Source organism: Cervus canadensis, chromosome 4 (genome assembly GCF_019320065.1).
Source record: "Cervus canadensis isolate Bull #8, Minnesota chromosome 4, ASM1932006v1, whole genome shotgun sequence".
In the NCBI taxonomy this organism is placed as follows: Eukaryota; Metazoa; Chordata; class Mammalia; order Artiodactyla; family Cervidae; genus Cervus; species Cervus canadensis.
In genome coordinates, this window is record NC_057389.1 from 77,193,540 (window position 1) to 77,209,319 (window position 15,780).

The window sequence follows — 15,780 nt, forward strand, 5'->3', positions numbered from 1 at the left end:
AGCAACAGGATCCCAGGCCTATATAGAAATCACTGGGTTATACCCGTAAAGGAACTCTTCCAACTTATACAGACATGGCACCACACGAACCTGGGAGATGTGATTCACTTCCCCTGCGGTATGGGCTGGCCTTAGGCATGGAAACTAGGCTTTCTTCATGAAAAGGAATCACAAACATTTTAAAGGTAAATTTTGTTTCACATGAAAGTATCTGATGAAAGGTCTGCTGTTACACATGGTACTGAGGAAACTTCTTCTTCACTCACCTACTCCTTTTCTCATTCATTTATCTGTCTACTGTGGTCACACTCAAATCCCAGGCACTGAGGACAAGCTAGTAGAGCAATCAGTATAAACACAGTAAACGTCACTGACAAATGAAATGTCTGTTGCTGAAGGACCACAAAAAGATGTTAAAATTTCAGACTCTCCCAATCAACTTTAGAACATATAAAGGTATCTGCAGTGTAAACATTTAAAAACCAAAAATACACAGTTACTTGATACAGGAAGTGACAAGCACTAGCCCAAAGATGTATATAATTATGATTTTTATTTGATAAAATACATAGCCAAAAGATTAGAGAAGGCAAACCACACATCCATTTTAGAACTGTCCCTTTTGTTTCTTTAAATCTAAGGCCCCCTCTAGTGTTTGAAAACATCACATGCAGCACACCAGGCAGTTGAAGGCACAGTCACGATATTTTACCCGAGACCTTCCCAAACGAAAATAATACTCTGTTCATGTGGCACAAAAATCAATGAGAGAAAATGTTCAGCCATAATTAATATTTCACATTCTTTCTATAATTCTCATATTCATTATTCTCTCATTCAGTAATTTCTGTATTTACTGTTGGGTTGTTTTTGGGTTAACACTTGGTAATAAGGGAAAAAAAGAAAATATAAAGCATGGAGGGACTTTAATTTCCCAAACAAGAAATACACCTCCTTGAAAATGACAGAAAATAGCCTATTCTGCTTTTGTGGAAGTTATCAGTAAATAGTATATACTTCCTAAAGTATACACTTAAATTTATTATATTTGGGAATAAGAAATTTTAAACTACATCTATTGTAAAGCTGACCTAATCTGTGAATTTGCTAATTAAACCTTTTCAGTACCTGGTAAAAGGAAGTGGAAAGTGTTGCTCTGAGGGCAAATGTTTGCTCTGAACAATCTTACATAAAGGAATCCTTAAAAATTTATATTGACATGGCACTACATCGATACAATGACTTAGTCTCTTGTACTTTTGTAAAAGATTGATTAAAACTAGGGAAAATCAAAAATAGGTTTCCACTCTACTTTCTTAGCTGAAGCGTTTATGCGTCTGCTTTCATGTTTTATTACAGAGGGTTTATGTTAACAACTAGTATTACTATTACTGGACAATGAAATCTCTTTTCAACAAAAGAAAACAATGCAATCTTGAGCAGGAGACTGACAGAGACTTATTAAGCTATTCACAGTCTTAAACGTTTGAAAATTTAATAGCTATTGGAACAAGTTTAATCTGTATTAACTTTATTTTCAATAAATGACTAATTTGTCACTCAACAGATCACATATGACTTCTCTGCAAATGTTTCAAGTTAAAAAAAGGTAATCTAAAAAGAATTAAATAAAACTAGTTGGATTTTTAAGTGGTATCAACTTTTAAGATATCTCTTCAAATGAACAGCATTTTTAAAGTGCAACATATACTCTTTTGGCTCAACATAAAAAATTATATAACTGGAAATTAGTACAGTCATTTCTCTGAGAACAAATTTAGAGAAAAGCTGTTTTGAAAGTTAGCCATGAAATGATAAACACTGACGTTTTTAAAAAAATGAGTATACAAAATGCAATTACAAATAAACCAGGGTGGGAGAGGTAGCACACAGCAAATAAAACCAAATAAATACTATACAATAACGTACAAAATTCTGCTTATAAAAAATTGAAAATTGCATTTTAAAACAGCCATTTTCCCTTCTTTTGAGGGCTTTACAATTAAAATTTAGACCCGGGGTCTCAGGCAAAGTTTTTCAAAATGTTACTAGTTACTGGCATTGTTTTTTGCCAAAACCTCTCTGATCTGTCGGTCGAGTTCACTTATAATTCGATCCTCGTGATTATACACACCCGTCCTCATCAAAGTATCCCTTTCTTCTATTAGGCGAGTCAAATAATCATCCAAACCTTCTTCCAATGCACTGCCATGGGGGCCATCCATTTTTCCACTTGCAATCTCTCTGGAATCCGGGTACTGTTTTTGTTCTTGTTGCCTTAACCTGAGAAGTCAAGAACACAGGCCACTCACACTGTTTTGGTTTTTAGTTAGTACTGCCACTTAACAACAAAATGACTCAATGGTAAAATACATTTTCAGTAATATTTTCAGGAAGAAAACAAAAACCTACTTGGCTAGCCAGAGTTAGCACACTTATAAAAGAGTTTTAAAAACCAATACTTGCATAAAATACATGAAAAGTGTAGAAATTTTGGGAGTATGCAGGAAAAAAAAAAACATCTTAAGCAGAGATAAGCAATCTAAGTAATTTTCTATATCTCTTCTCAATTAAAAAATATGCATTTTAAACAGTTATCTAAAAAGCAATTGTATATATGCAATTCTGTACAATTACCAATATATTTTCACTATTATTAATATAATGAATATTTTCCTATATCATCATTATTGATATTTAGGTTGTTATTAAGCCCTTGTTATTGTTTCTTGAACATAATTTTCTTCTAACTTTATCCCACAAATATTTACTCATACTAAAAGGTGCTAGGTTTGGGGGATACTGTGTCAAATCAAGAAGAAGTTTCTGTTATTATGGAGCTTATATAAATATTATTTGTAGAAAGTGATATTCTATAGATATGAATGCTTGAATCTAGGGTGTGTACCTTTTAAGAGTTTAAAAGGATATTAAGTTATGGATAGCTTCAAGTTACGTTTATGATGATCTTATCTAAAAGATGAAGAAAGGGGAGCAGGTGCCAGCCTGGGATCTGGGTATTTCCAATGGAATATTATCAATCACATTACCTTGAAAATGGGGAGTATACCTGGCATTACTATCACTTAGTAAGTATACTAAGTTAGTTTGGACACGGAGTAGGTTTTGATTTGATTTGGAATCTACAACTAAGATACAACTTTACACTTCTCTAAGTAACAAGTTACAAAAATATTTTAATTTGCAACTATTCCTGACTTTTGTCTTTATAAAGAAGACAAAAAACAGCTGAATCTAAGTCCCTGCTTCTAGATGGCCTTCACAGTAAGTAAGCCCATGAGAACCAGTTCTGAGATTACATATGGCATAGGGGAGAGGAAGAGCCAGGAAGAGTTCTGCCGGACCCCAGAAAGGGTGCAGGATCAGTGGTAGTGCATGGTTTTGTTAATTCAGGTTTCAAAGAGTCATATGAACAAACTCCTACGATCCCTCACAAAATAATAAGAAACTGAGGTGTACAGTCCAAGCAGGACACCAAATACCTCCATTTGTTCTAAGAAAGGAAATAAAAAATAGGGCCCTGTGCTTTGGGACTCGGGAGGAAATCAAGTGATTAACAGGACACTGGTAAAATGGAGCAATACATGGGGATGATTAACAATAAGATTTAATTTCATATGACCTACACATATGACAGGCACATGGCTATCTTCATTTAAACCACCAAAACAGTGCTGAGCAAAGAGTAGTGGCTTAATATGTATTTGCTAAACTGCTATATACAATAGGAAAAATTTGGAAGGGGCATGTTAAAATTAATTCGTAACATCTCCCAGATCTGTGACACAGTTGACACCAAATAAGTATTTGCTGAATTAAGAGACTAACAGAGTGAACTGAGCCCTGTAGCATGTACTAAAGACCTTGACCCTTTTCCAACTGATATTTATACATTAATATTCTAAATGCATTTGTGTAATTCAGCTCCAAACCCGCTGGATACAGTGACTGAGCTTCCCCAGGCTGTGTAGGGATGTATCACGGGGTCGTCTGTCAAATGCATGTCCTATGTCCTGAATTGTGCCTTCCCCACATTCACATGCTGAATGAATATGATGCAACCCCCAGTGCAATGGTGTCTGGTGATGGAGCCTTTGAAAGAGAATTAGGTTCAGATGAGATCATGAGCCAGGGGCCATCATGATGAAATTTGTGCACTTCCTGCAGGAGACATGGGAGAGTTTGTGAGGACAAGTGGTCAGGCAGCTGTCGACAAGCTAGGAAGAGAGTCCTCACCAGAAACTAACTGTGTTGACGCTTTGATCTGGAATTTTTAGCCTCCAGAGCTGTGAGAAAATAAATTTCTGTTGTTTAAGCCCATCTATGGTATTTTGTTATGCTAGCCGAGCTAAGACAGTATGCTTCACTGCAACAAAATACTAGTCTCCTGATAAACTCTAAGAGTCTTCCCCTACATTCTCCTCCAAAAAGACACTAGTTTGTTCTAACATTGCTTCCTAACGATTACTTTTCTAACACGAAATACTTAAAAGAGTAACTAAGAGTACCATGACACTACAGAGAAGCCCGGTGTTGCAGAGGAGTTACAAATACAACCTCTGGCATCAGATCTGAAGTCTGGCCCCCTGACTTACTAGCTGTGTGACCTTGGAAGGGGTACTTAAATCTCTTTAATCCTCAGTTTCCTCATCTCCAAATGGGATTAATTATCTTCCTCAAAAAGCTGCTTTGCAGAGTAAAAAAAAAAAAAAAAAACAAAAAAACAGTGGAGATAGGCATATGAGATATTTAAAATAGCTGCTGATACACAGTAAGGGCAGTAATTAACAGCTAATCTATTATTTATATAAATAATATAGCAATATTTGAAATTTGTTATACTTTATATAATTAAATTCATTATCATTAATTACCTTGAAATAGTTGCAATAAATCTGAAATAGTCACACAGGAATAAAATTTAAAGTACTAATGCTATGGAAACAAAAAAGCTAAACAGAGCTATATTCATGGCAAAAAAAAATGTGAGAGTAATGGTCTTTGGCAAAGATTTTCTATTATATAACAGCTACATTTTAGAAATGATGTCCCTATTCTTAGACTTGATGTTGTACTCTCCCTGGACCAATGAATAAATAAAAAGTTGTACTATTTGAACTTGAGTTTTTGTATGGAAAATAAAGTAATTTTTTAGTCATTATACCTGTTCAGTTCATTTCTTATATCCAACAATTCTTGTCTCTCAGTTTTTACTGTATCTTTTTCCTCAGCGGCCAGGTAACGGAGTCTCATCTGTTCCAATTCTTCCTGCTGTTTTTTGAGACGAGCCATTTGACTTTCTTGCTCTCGCTTGAAAGAAACAAGCCAGATCTCTCATGTTAGGAACACATATACTTATATGACTGTGATTTGTGATTATAACCCTCCTTGACTGTACCCGTGATATAGCCATACACAGCAGATTCTGGGGACACATATTATCTAGAAATGTGTGTTCTCTTTACAAACTTTTCCATGACTTCCCTTCCTGTTATAAGCCATAACCACTCATGTTCCAATCAGTGATTGAGGTTAGCTGGATATAAGATAACAGAAGTTAAGGGCAAGAGTCTCCTGTCAATACAGTAAGTTGCCACAAGAGCAATGGTTAAGAGAAGCATCTAAGAAACAGGTTAATTAAACAAAATTATATAAGAAATTATAATTATAAAGGAATGATAGAGTATACAAAGTAATTATATAAAATACAAATTATACAGAGTTACCAAGAAAAATTCAATAACAGCCCCTGTACTAGTAATTAATTCCACTCCTATCTCAAGAAATAATATGCCTTTCCACTCTTCAGACTCACAGAAAATCTATGCACAGAAAATTTCTTTTATATAAATGTGTAACATTCCACAGAATGGATATTCCATGATTTAGTCAACCACTCTCTCAGTAATAGACATTTTAGAATGCTGCAGTAAGACATCCTATCATCTAACATAGTGATCTCATGAACCTTTCTACATTGTTACTATGAATGGGTACTGACTTTCTGCATTTTTGATAAAAGCATTTGATTTCTTCATTTTTAAAGGTGACAGTCAACTTCCCCTTTGTTTAATAAATACATTTAGTTGTGCTACTTACAAGCTTTATATGTACATGAGATTGACTGATCAGTGAATATTATTATAACATCCTTGTCAGATTTTAGAATGAAGAGAATGGTGGTGTCATTGTTTTTAAGTGAGAATTCTTCTCTCTTCCTAGGTTCTGAAGCAGTTTGTGCAATGTAATAGGAACAGCACTGAACCTGCAGCTTGCTTTGGGTAGTATAGTCCCTTTCACAATATGTTTCTTCCAATCCAAGAACATGGTACATCTTTCCATCTGTTTGTGTCATCTTTGATTTCTTTCATTCTTTTACACTGATGAAAAGTACTTATAGTTTTCAGAGTATGGGTCTTTTGCCTTCTTAACTAGGTTTATTTCTAGGTATTTTATTCTTTCTGATGCAATGGTAAATGGGACTGTTTCCTTAATTTCTTTTTCTTATCTTTCATTGTTAGTGTATAGGAATGCAACAGATTTATGTGTATTAATTTTGTAGCCTGCAACTTGACCAAATTCATTGATGAGTTCTAGTTGTTTGACTATTTTAATTAAAAAAAGAACCTCAGTAGAGTTCCCCAGTAGAAAGATGGCTATTTATAAACTAGGAAGTGGATCCTTTCCAGACAGAGAACCTGACTGTGTGTACACTTTGATCTCAGACTTCAACCTCCAGAAACGTGAGAAACAAACTTCTGATGTTTATAAGCCACCCAGCTGTGCTGTTCTGTCACAGAGGCCCAAACAGACTAAGAGGGGGGTCTGGGGTTACCTATCCTGTGTCTCACATGTTCTGTGCTGCATTTTCTATCCTTTTTTCTCTTCCAGTTTAGATACTTTTTATTGGTTTATCTTCAGCTCACATATTCTTGGTTCTGCTATTAATTCATCTACTGAATTTACAATTCCATTGTAAAACTTTTCAGTTCCAGGATGTCTATGTGACTGAAAAGGCTCCACTTCTCTAATACATTTCTCTATCATATCGCTTATTTTCTGGCAGTTATTTCTAACTTTCTGTCTGGTGATTCCAAAATCTGTTGATTTCTACTGAGCAAAAAACAAAAAGGCATTCTACATGCAAGTCTAATAATCAGGGAAATAAACAGGTGAACCACAGAGTGAGACCACTTCACACCCACCAAACTGGAAAAAATGTATACATCTGATAACAGCCACGTGTTCGACATGGTGTGAAGCATAACAATCACACACCCCTCTTGGGAACTGCAGGTTTGTACAACCACTTCGGAAAGTAATTTGGCAACATTTAATGAAGAAGAAATGAGCAAAGCCTACTACCCAGAAGTTCTACTTTTAGACAGAAACAGAGAGAAATGCTCACATGTAAAAAATTTCTCAGTGTTGTCTTACTATATCTTTAAGTTGTGTAAACCAGTAAAAATAAAATCAGGCTACTACATCAAAATAGTTATATCACAAAAACCATTTTGAATCACACTAGGCAGTCACAGAATGATTCCGAGTACTTCCATGTATATAAAGTTTAAAGACATACAAAAAGTAAATAGTGTTATTTACTGATATTTTTAGTATCTTTCTAATCTTATTAAAAAAATAGCAAAGGAATAATAAACACCAAAGTCAGCAAAGCAGTAAACTGTGGAGAGGATGCAGGTGAGAACAGGCGCATGCAGCACTGATAATGCTGTTTCTTAAACTAGAAGGTGGGGGTTGAGGAGCAGAAGAATCTTTGATTCCCTTTTTGGAACATGTAACGTGTTTCATTTCAAAAGTAATTATTAAGAAAATAAAGGAAAAGAAATCCAGACAAAAAACACACTGGCTTGTTACATCTGGCTGAAGAGGTGATAAGGTTACTAGTGACTTTCATGTACGTTATGCTGCAGGAAATTTAGACTTTTTTTTTTCTTTTACAGTGAGCAGATATAATTGCAAACAAGGGGGGAAAAGGTCAATGATTTAATTTTAGGTTCCTTTGTAAAAGTGTAACATTATAAGACCTGAAACACTTTAATTCTAAACCATAAGAAAAGCCTTGAACGGCCCTGAGTGTTTAATCCAGCGTACAGCATTAATAATAATCACACATGCACACACACAAAAATTAGAGGTTCCAGGACGAACCCCTCTGCTGCCAGGTGCTCTGGGTTAAAGGCTCCTCAATCAAGTGAGTATAATCTTTATTTTGCCTTGGCTGCCTATAAATCCAGAGAGGAGATGTAAACATACATACACTAGACTAAACAGCGGCTAAAACGTGGCCACTACTTACTCTCCCACTCACACATACCATGTAAGTCTGTGGGAAAAAACTTACAACTAAACTAAGGAACTCAAGTCAAGTTTTCTGAAAATAACCCAGAGCTGACAAGTCAGTAGGAGGGCCTGGATGGTTTCAAGACACAGTTTTTAACCAAGACTTGGACCTCCAACTGTTTTCTTAAACAAAGATTTACATCCCATCCTTGGCTAAATTACTTATAAATTAATCAAATTAATTACTCTGAGTGGATAAGCAGGAGGCTGGACAAGATAGCGCTGATGTCAGCCAATGAAGTCTGTGTTGTTTTAACTAAATATATCAGCTCAGTTTTAAACAGATCTACTGTGCACAAATATGGTAAGGGGCCCACGTCCTACCCAAATCTTAGTTCTGTTTCCTGTCCTGCGAACAAACATACCTAGTTTTAATGCATCAGACATGATGAAAATGTTAAATTGCCCAGAACAACAAATTCATATCTCTTAATGATGATTCATTTGTTTTTAAAAAGCAGTGGCTATTATTCTTCCTCCATAACTATATTCTAATGTGTCAAGAAATGTTTTTAAGTAAATATGGCACTTAGGACACAGTAAAGTAACAATCTTAACTTAGAATTGGGGAGGGGCGGAAACTAAATTACCCCTTAAGTGTCTGACAACTAGAACTCTTCAAAGTCAGTGTTATACATCATACCAAAGATAGCAAATCCAGAATGTACGGGCATCATTTCCTTGTCTTCTAAGTTAGAACCCATTTCAAGTTACACTTATTTATATTTTACAGCTGTTGCCTACCCAGTTACCCAAGAACAAAAAAGTTTACAACATGAAAAAACACAGGCTTTTATACTTATGAATCAGAAGAAAAGATTTTTTTTCTAAATAACTGGAAGATTATGATTTTTTAAATTCACCAATTGACTATACGAGGTCACCTTTGAGTAATGGAAATCTCTGTTTAAACATTCTTTTGGCAATAGGCACTGAGCATTAGGTCTTATTTCCAAGCTTTACCAGCTGGGTTTTGTCATTAACATTTATTAACAATCTAAGATACGGCTTTCGCCGTCTAATCCGCACTACACAAATGTTTTGTACTGCCCTCCAGAGGATTTTGCTGTGACAAATTACTGGCAGAGATTATAGCCCCGTGGCTATTCACCAGAGGCAATGTAAAATTAACATGGTACTAATCCAATTTAAACAAGAAGTTGCACAAACAATCCTCTGAACAAAAGCAGATAGAGGATTCCAATTTTATATTCAAACACAATGTGTTTTTAATAAAAAGTTTTAGGAAAAAAACTGAAGTAATTTTCACACATATAAATTGTGCCTGTTTGATGAAGTAATTAATTTTAATCTTCCAAAAACAGCTAGTGGCAGAGCAGAATTCACTATGGCAATCCCAAGGTCTATTACATTTTTAAAGTGCTGCATCTCTCAAATGTGGCCTGTAGAACATGAGCAATTCCTAGTGACCCTAAAATTAGTTTACAGTGCTGTTTCTAACGCAGAAAGTCTGCGGGATAAGGAATAGAAGTGGTCTGCAATGAAGCTTACTGCACTCAAAGAATTTGAGACTATTTTCTTTCATGAAGCAGACGTCTGGGGTTGAATCAGTAATTTAACAAAGTTTTTTCTCCTTAATTCACTTATAGAACCTTAAAAGACGCAATCTGAACTTTTGTGATGTCTTCTGTTATTAGGTACAAATAGCTAAAATTACTATGCTAATGGTTTTTAGGCAAGAGGGTAGGAAAAAACATAGGAAAAAAGGGTAAATAGAAAACAAGGAATTAAAGGAAAAACCAAGAAGACAGCAAAAGTATATGAGAATGCTTATGTTAGAAGGAGAGGGTGCTTGGATGGAAGCATTTTAAATTGAACTTTTTTTTAAGAGCCAGTTTCAGTTCATGAACTGGGGGGTTTATATTCAAAACATTATTTTTTACATTTTAAAAACTACCTCAAACAATGTGAAAACAATGTCATCCATCAATATACACATATGAACATAAGTTAAAAATCAATTTACTTACTCATTGTTCTTGCATGGGTATTTCTTAGTAAGAAACGTGACAATTATAATGAAATTATGCTCTGATAATTCCTAAGTTCTCCAGAAGAAACGCCCTAATCAGCAGGTTTCCATCTTTTCATTACTGATTTTGGTAATGCCCTATAAGTATTTACCACTGCATTAGTCTCTTATCCTTCATACGTTGCATAAACTTCTTCAGAGATAGGCATTGTCTTCCACTTCTTTCCTACCTGCTCTTTATTGTTAAACTTAAAGTGACTTCATATCTATACTGCTATTTTTTGTTTTTACCAATTTCTAACTATTGTTTTTAAAATGATGAGCTCTAGCAGTTTTCTGTAGCACCCTTAGGATTTTCTGTGTGTCAGATCATGTCAACCGCACACGGTGACAGTTTCACTTCTTCTCCAATTTGGATCCCCTTTTCTAATACTGATATTAGAAACATTGGTTTTGAACCATATTTCTCCTTTAGCTCTGAATGACAAATTAAAACGAGAACCCCACAGTCCTCTTGTTTGTCTAATACTTATTTTCCGTTAGTTTTGCTAACTTCATTTGCATTTCTTACAACCCTGCCATATTCCTGTTACGTGTCAGCCCTCCCAGCTGCACTTTCCTGTGGAAGAGAACTGCTATCTCTTCCAGAACAGAGCATCCTCCACTGTTCAAGGCACACAGTAGGCTCCTGATAAGTACGTGCTAAAGAATGAACACATAAAACAACTCTAAATGTTTCTCCAGACTTAACACACTCTCACCTCTTTGCACCTGCTGACTGACACTACTGCACAATTAGCCCTTATGCAGGTTTTTCTCTCTTCTGTCAGTTTCTACAAAATATCTACCTTACAACTATCATCCAAAGTACTATTCTTACTCAAACTATCCCAAACCCCACTTCCCTACAGCTATCGCATATAGCAACATCTTACTTTCTAGACTTAAAATTTTTCAAATTTTTGTTGCTGCCATTATCTTTCAGCTAATCAGTCACAAATCTTTCTAATATTTGTTCTGTTCATCAATATTCGAAGCTATCATCTCACTAGGTCCTCACCCGCTGAAACCAAGAACACTACACCGTAGCATTATGGCTCATGTTCTTTTAACAAGTTACCCTTTACTGAGCATAGACAAAGTACCAAACGCTAATAATGCTTTCAGACCACTCAGTAATTCTCAGACAACCTCGAGGAAAGATTTTTCATTGTACAAATAAAGGGACTAATCGGAGAAATTAAATTCCCCAGGTCGCAGAGTTATTAACAGCCAAGATTCAATTCAGCTCTCTTGACACCAAGACCATGTTCTAAACTACTATGTGTGCTGCCTCTGACAGAAGTTGTTATTCTGTTATTTTTAATAGCCACTCTCATCACATTATCCCCTTGCTCCCAGTTCCATGGGGACTCTTCCCTGTGGAACTAAAGGGAACTTCAATGTCTTGGCATCATGACTTTATATTAGCTTCTTCTCTTTCAAAGTCACTTTAATTTCTCATTTCCAGAGCTGGTCTATCTAACAGTCAATGATGGCATTTTCCTTGCTTATCACAAGCCAAATCATTACTTCTTCTGCTTCAGTACTCAGGCAGAGATCCCTAATGTCTTCCACGGCTCACTCTGAAATACTTTATGTGGGTTCTATGGAATTAAGCCGTAACACTGGAAAGGGGAAAGAGCGTGAGTGTATGCTCAGTTATATGATTCTATCCTCACTCTTAACACTTAGTATCTGTGTGATCATGTGCAATTTAACTTCTCTGTTTCTTTCATCTATTAAATGGAAATAGTACCTGCTATATAGGGGGAGGGTCTTGTTGTTTACAGTTGTGTCCGACTCTCTTGTGACCCCATGGACTGCAGCCTGCCAGGCTCCTCTTATTCGTGGGATTTCCCACTGGAGTGGGTTGCCATTTCCTTCTCCCGGTGATCTTTCTGACCCAGGGATTGAACCCACATCTCCTGCATTGGCAGGCAGGATTCTTTACCACTGGGCCACCAGGGAAGGCCATATAGGATCTTGTTTAGTGGCAAATGAAAAGATATGAAGGGCTTAGCTGAGACTTATCAGCTTTCCTTCCTCCTCCTTAAATATAAGCATTCTAAGTTCTATCTACATCTTCAGTTATCATCTCGGCAAAGGATTCCTTCATCTATCCTTAAGCTTAAACATCCTCCACATATCAGTCCATATTTCTGATTATTGAATTTCTTTCTGTAAAAATTAAAATGTTCAAATCTGCATGTCCTATCTTCTTCCCATGCCTCCATCAGCTTCTTGTCTTAATAACCATAATTCCACTATTGGAAAACTCTCTTTCTGGACACTGAGGCTTGAACACTTGACATCATCTTTAACTTTCCACTCTGCATCTGATTAGGTATAGTGTCCTGTATAGCATCTACCAAAATCACATCTTTTAAAATAACCTCTTTGTCACGTTCTCACTGCTACCACTTAAGTTCTAATCCCTACTTCCTGAAATGACCTTTAAAATGGGACCTCCTCTGTTGTCCATGAAGTCTATGCTTTCTGACTTTATGCCTCTTTACTATAATCATTCTATTCACTGTATTTACAACACTTCTCCCCCTGCCCAACAACTTCTCTAAATCACGAGCAATTCTTCAGAGCTCCATCTCAAATACCTCTCATCTTCTATGACACCTTTTCTAAGTTCTATTAAATAAAAGTACTTCCTCTCTTGAGTACTCTGTCCAGTTCTTTTCAGGGCTCTTACTATTAGGCAGTAAATGTCATAGTTTTCTTCCCTACTACTAAATGGCAAGCTCCCTGAGACAAAGACCTATGTTTAACTTGTATCTATAAATCTAGGGCAGTGCCTTGAACACAGGAGGCCCTGATACTATATATGATCATCCTTAGTCTTGTGAGCATTTATAAAACATATTCACTGTGTGTAATATTATTTTATGCTTACAATCTCAATTCATCTACAAGCTATGTTAAAGCAAACTATGCTATCCTCAGGCAGTCTAGTAAATGCTCTTCTATGACACTGGTATGCATTTAGAACAATACCATAAAGATATTTAATAACATTTGATGGTTTGGGAGACACATTAAAAAAAAACCCACAAATCTAAGAGACCCTATGTACCAAATTTCATTCAGAATTTAAATGGACACATTTAACAAAAGCAAAACAGAATAAACTAACCAGTAATTTCAAAATGAAAATCTTGTTCATATTTTATTTGACCTTAATAATTTGAAGAAATTATACCCCAAATTAAAATTAATTTCTCATAAAGCTAATAGCATTTGTCACCCAGTACCAGGAAGGGGGGAAAAAAAAGTAACAAAGAATTCAGGAAAGTACTATCACTTTTAAATTCTTATAAAATTATGCAGAGCTACCCCGTGATTCCTTGATGAAGAAATTACTATGTCTTCCTAGGAGGTAACATTTAAAAGTATGTTCTTAAAGTTCTCCCTCCTAAAGGCACTCCCAATAGAAGGAAATTAATACTAGGGAGAAAAGGATGGTAGTTTATAAGTAGAAGAAATTATTCCCAGTTTTCTGTGGGCCAGAGGATAGTTGCAATTAAGGAGAAAAAAAAAAAAAAAAAAGACCTATAAGTTTCAGTTTTTAATTAAGGAAAGGAAGATCTTATATATAATACATTAAAAAAAAAAAAGGCCCTAATCTCAAATATAGACCTGGAAACTCAAATATGGACATCTGAACATAACAGATATTGCCACATATGCAAACTTGTAAAGAATCAAGGGAAAATGGCATAGAAAGCATAATCCATCATCAGCTATAAACTACATACCTGTTTAAGTCTGGCAAGTTCTTTCAAAGCTCGTCCCCACTGCTGCTTGTAATGCAGTTTAGACTTGGTTGCGGATTCCAACTTTCTTTCAAGTTCAACCTAACAGTGATTAAAATCATATCAAGTGAAACACTATACCACTGTGTACAATCACTGAAAGATAATATATACAAGGAGTCTGGCTTAAGAAAAGAGTTTATACAGTGTAACATACGACATCATCTAAAACTGTTATATAATTTACTATAAATATTATGGCACGTGAACATTTTCTTGTTTAAAATATAGTCGTATTTTTACTGCCTAACAGCCTATACTAAAAGGAACTGAATCAGTCTTAACCTCCAGACAGTTACTATAAATGTATTTAAAACATATAACAAAGATCATAGAGTAAAAAAACACATTTTTGGGGGTTGTTTTTTTACAAAAAGCAGTTGTTAGCATTCCAATTTAGCTGACACTCTCGACCCTGAAACCAGATTACTCCTTTTGGAGACCTATCATTATGTGGAATTTTGTCTTACAGTGAAGAGAGCTTGTAGAGATACTTTTATAACTCATTTTGGCAAAAATCACAGAATTCTGAGAACAGTGAACTGTTTTATCAGAAAGCAGTTTAGTAAGACTACAAAGTCAAAAATATTTTAAGAATGTTAAACCCAAGTAAGAAAAATAATGCTCCTAAAAACACTCATCTAACTTTTATTTTCTATTTTTCCTCAAACACATGAAGAGAAACACGAAAGAGATTCAATTTTTAAAATACAGTTATTTATACTTGCAGCAGGCAATCTGTTGTGCATGAACTGAAGCCAACTTGGCTAGCTTCTTGGAATGTACTCTCTCAAAGTTTCAAACCAAGTACCAAACAAATTCATGCAGCCAACAGACAGTTTTACTATTGAAGTGATAAGGTGATAATATGGCTGAATTACAGTAACATACTGTTCATCTAAACTGCTGTAGTTTTTGAATATCGATTCTAGTTTTTCCCATACACACAACTCCTAATGTTTTGCAGAAAAATAAAATCAAAGACACTATCCAAATATTCAAACTTCAGAAAACTCAGGAGGAAATAAAATGAAAGGAAAAGTAGATTGCCAAAACCCCTTCACAAAAGACCAGAACGTTCTCTGCAGTAATATATGACTTCATGGAGTCAAGGTTTTTGCTGCTTTACAAATCCCTAGAGCTTGGATTTAAATGTGTTGACATTTCACAAGTAGACTCATACGTCTTAAGCTGAATAATATTCTGAGATTATCAAATATGATCTCTTCCACTTATGCCCCCAAAGATTTATTCCTATTACTTAACTGGACATATAACAACTGTCCAGTATAATTATATAACAATTGGTAATTTAACAACTGGACATATGTCAGAGGAAAAGCAAAAATCTGTTTATAACTGTGAGATACAAGAATAGTATTCAATTATAAAAGTGATCATGTCCCTCCATCTTGGAGAAGGTATAGTGTCCTGGACAAGCCCCAGGATGAGGGTTAGGACAACTAGAAAGATCGTTTATACCCACTAAACTGACTCCATCAGAAAAAACGGGGTAGGTTACATCCGTTTTGCCAT

The 15,780-nt window shown here is 35.4% G+C and overlaps 1 protein-coding gene across 3 annotated transcripts in view; it reads right to left on the bottom strand.

Annotated features, from left to right (window-relative positions):
* Window positions 1–534: 534 nt before the first annotated feature.
* The window catches only part of CEP120 (centrosomal protein 120), an 81,716-nt gene continuing 66,470 nt past the window's right edge, over window positions 535–15,780 (bottom strand). For all 3 annotated transcript variants that reach the window (XM_043465911.1, XM_043465912.1, XM_043465913.1), the window contains 3 exons: window positions 14,188–14,286; window positions 5,186–5,331; window positions 535–2,283 (listed from right to left, as the gene is read on the bottom strand). In XM_043465911.1, the coding sequence (XP_043321846.1) occupies window positions 2,049–2,283; window positions 5,186–5,331; window positions 14,188–14,286 (480 nt within the window). In that variant the 3' untranslated portion in view covers window positions 535–2,048. The remainder of the gene's footprint in view (window positions 2,284–5,185; window positions 5,332–14,187; window positions 14,287–15,780) is intronic.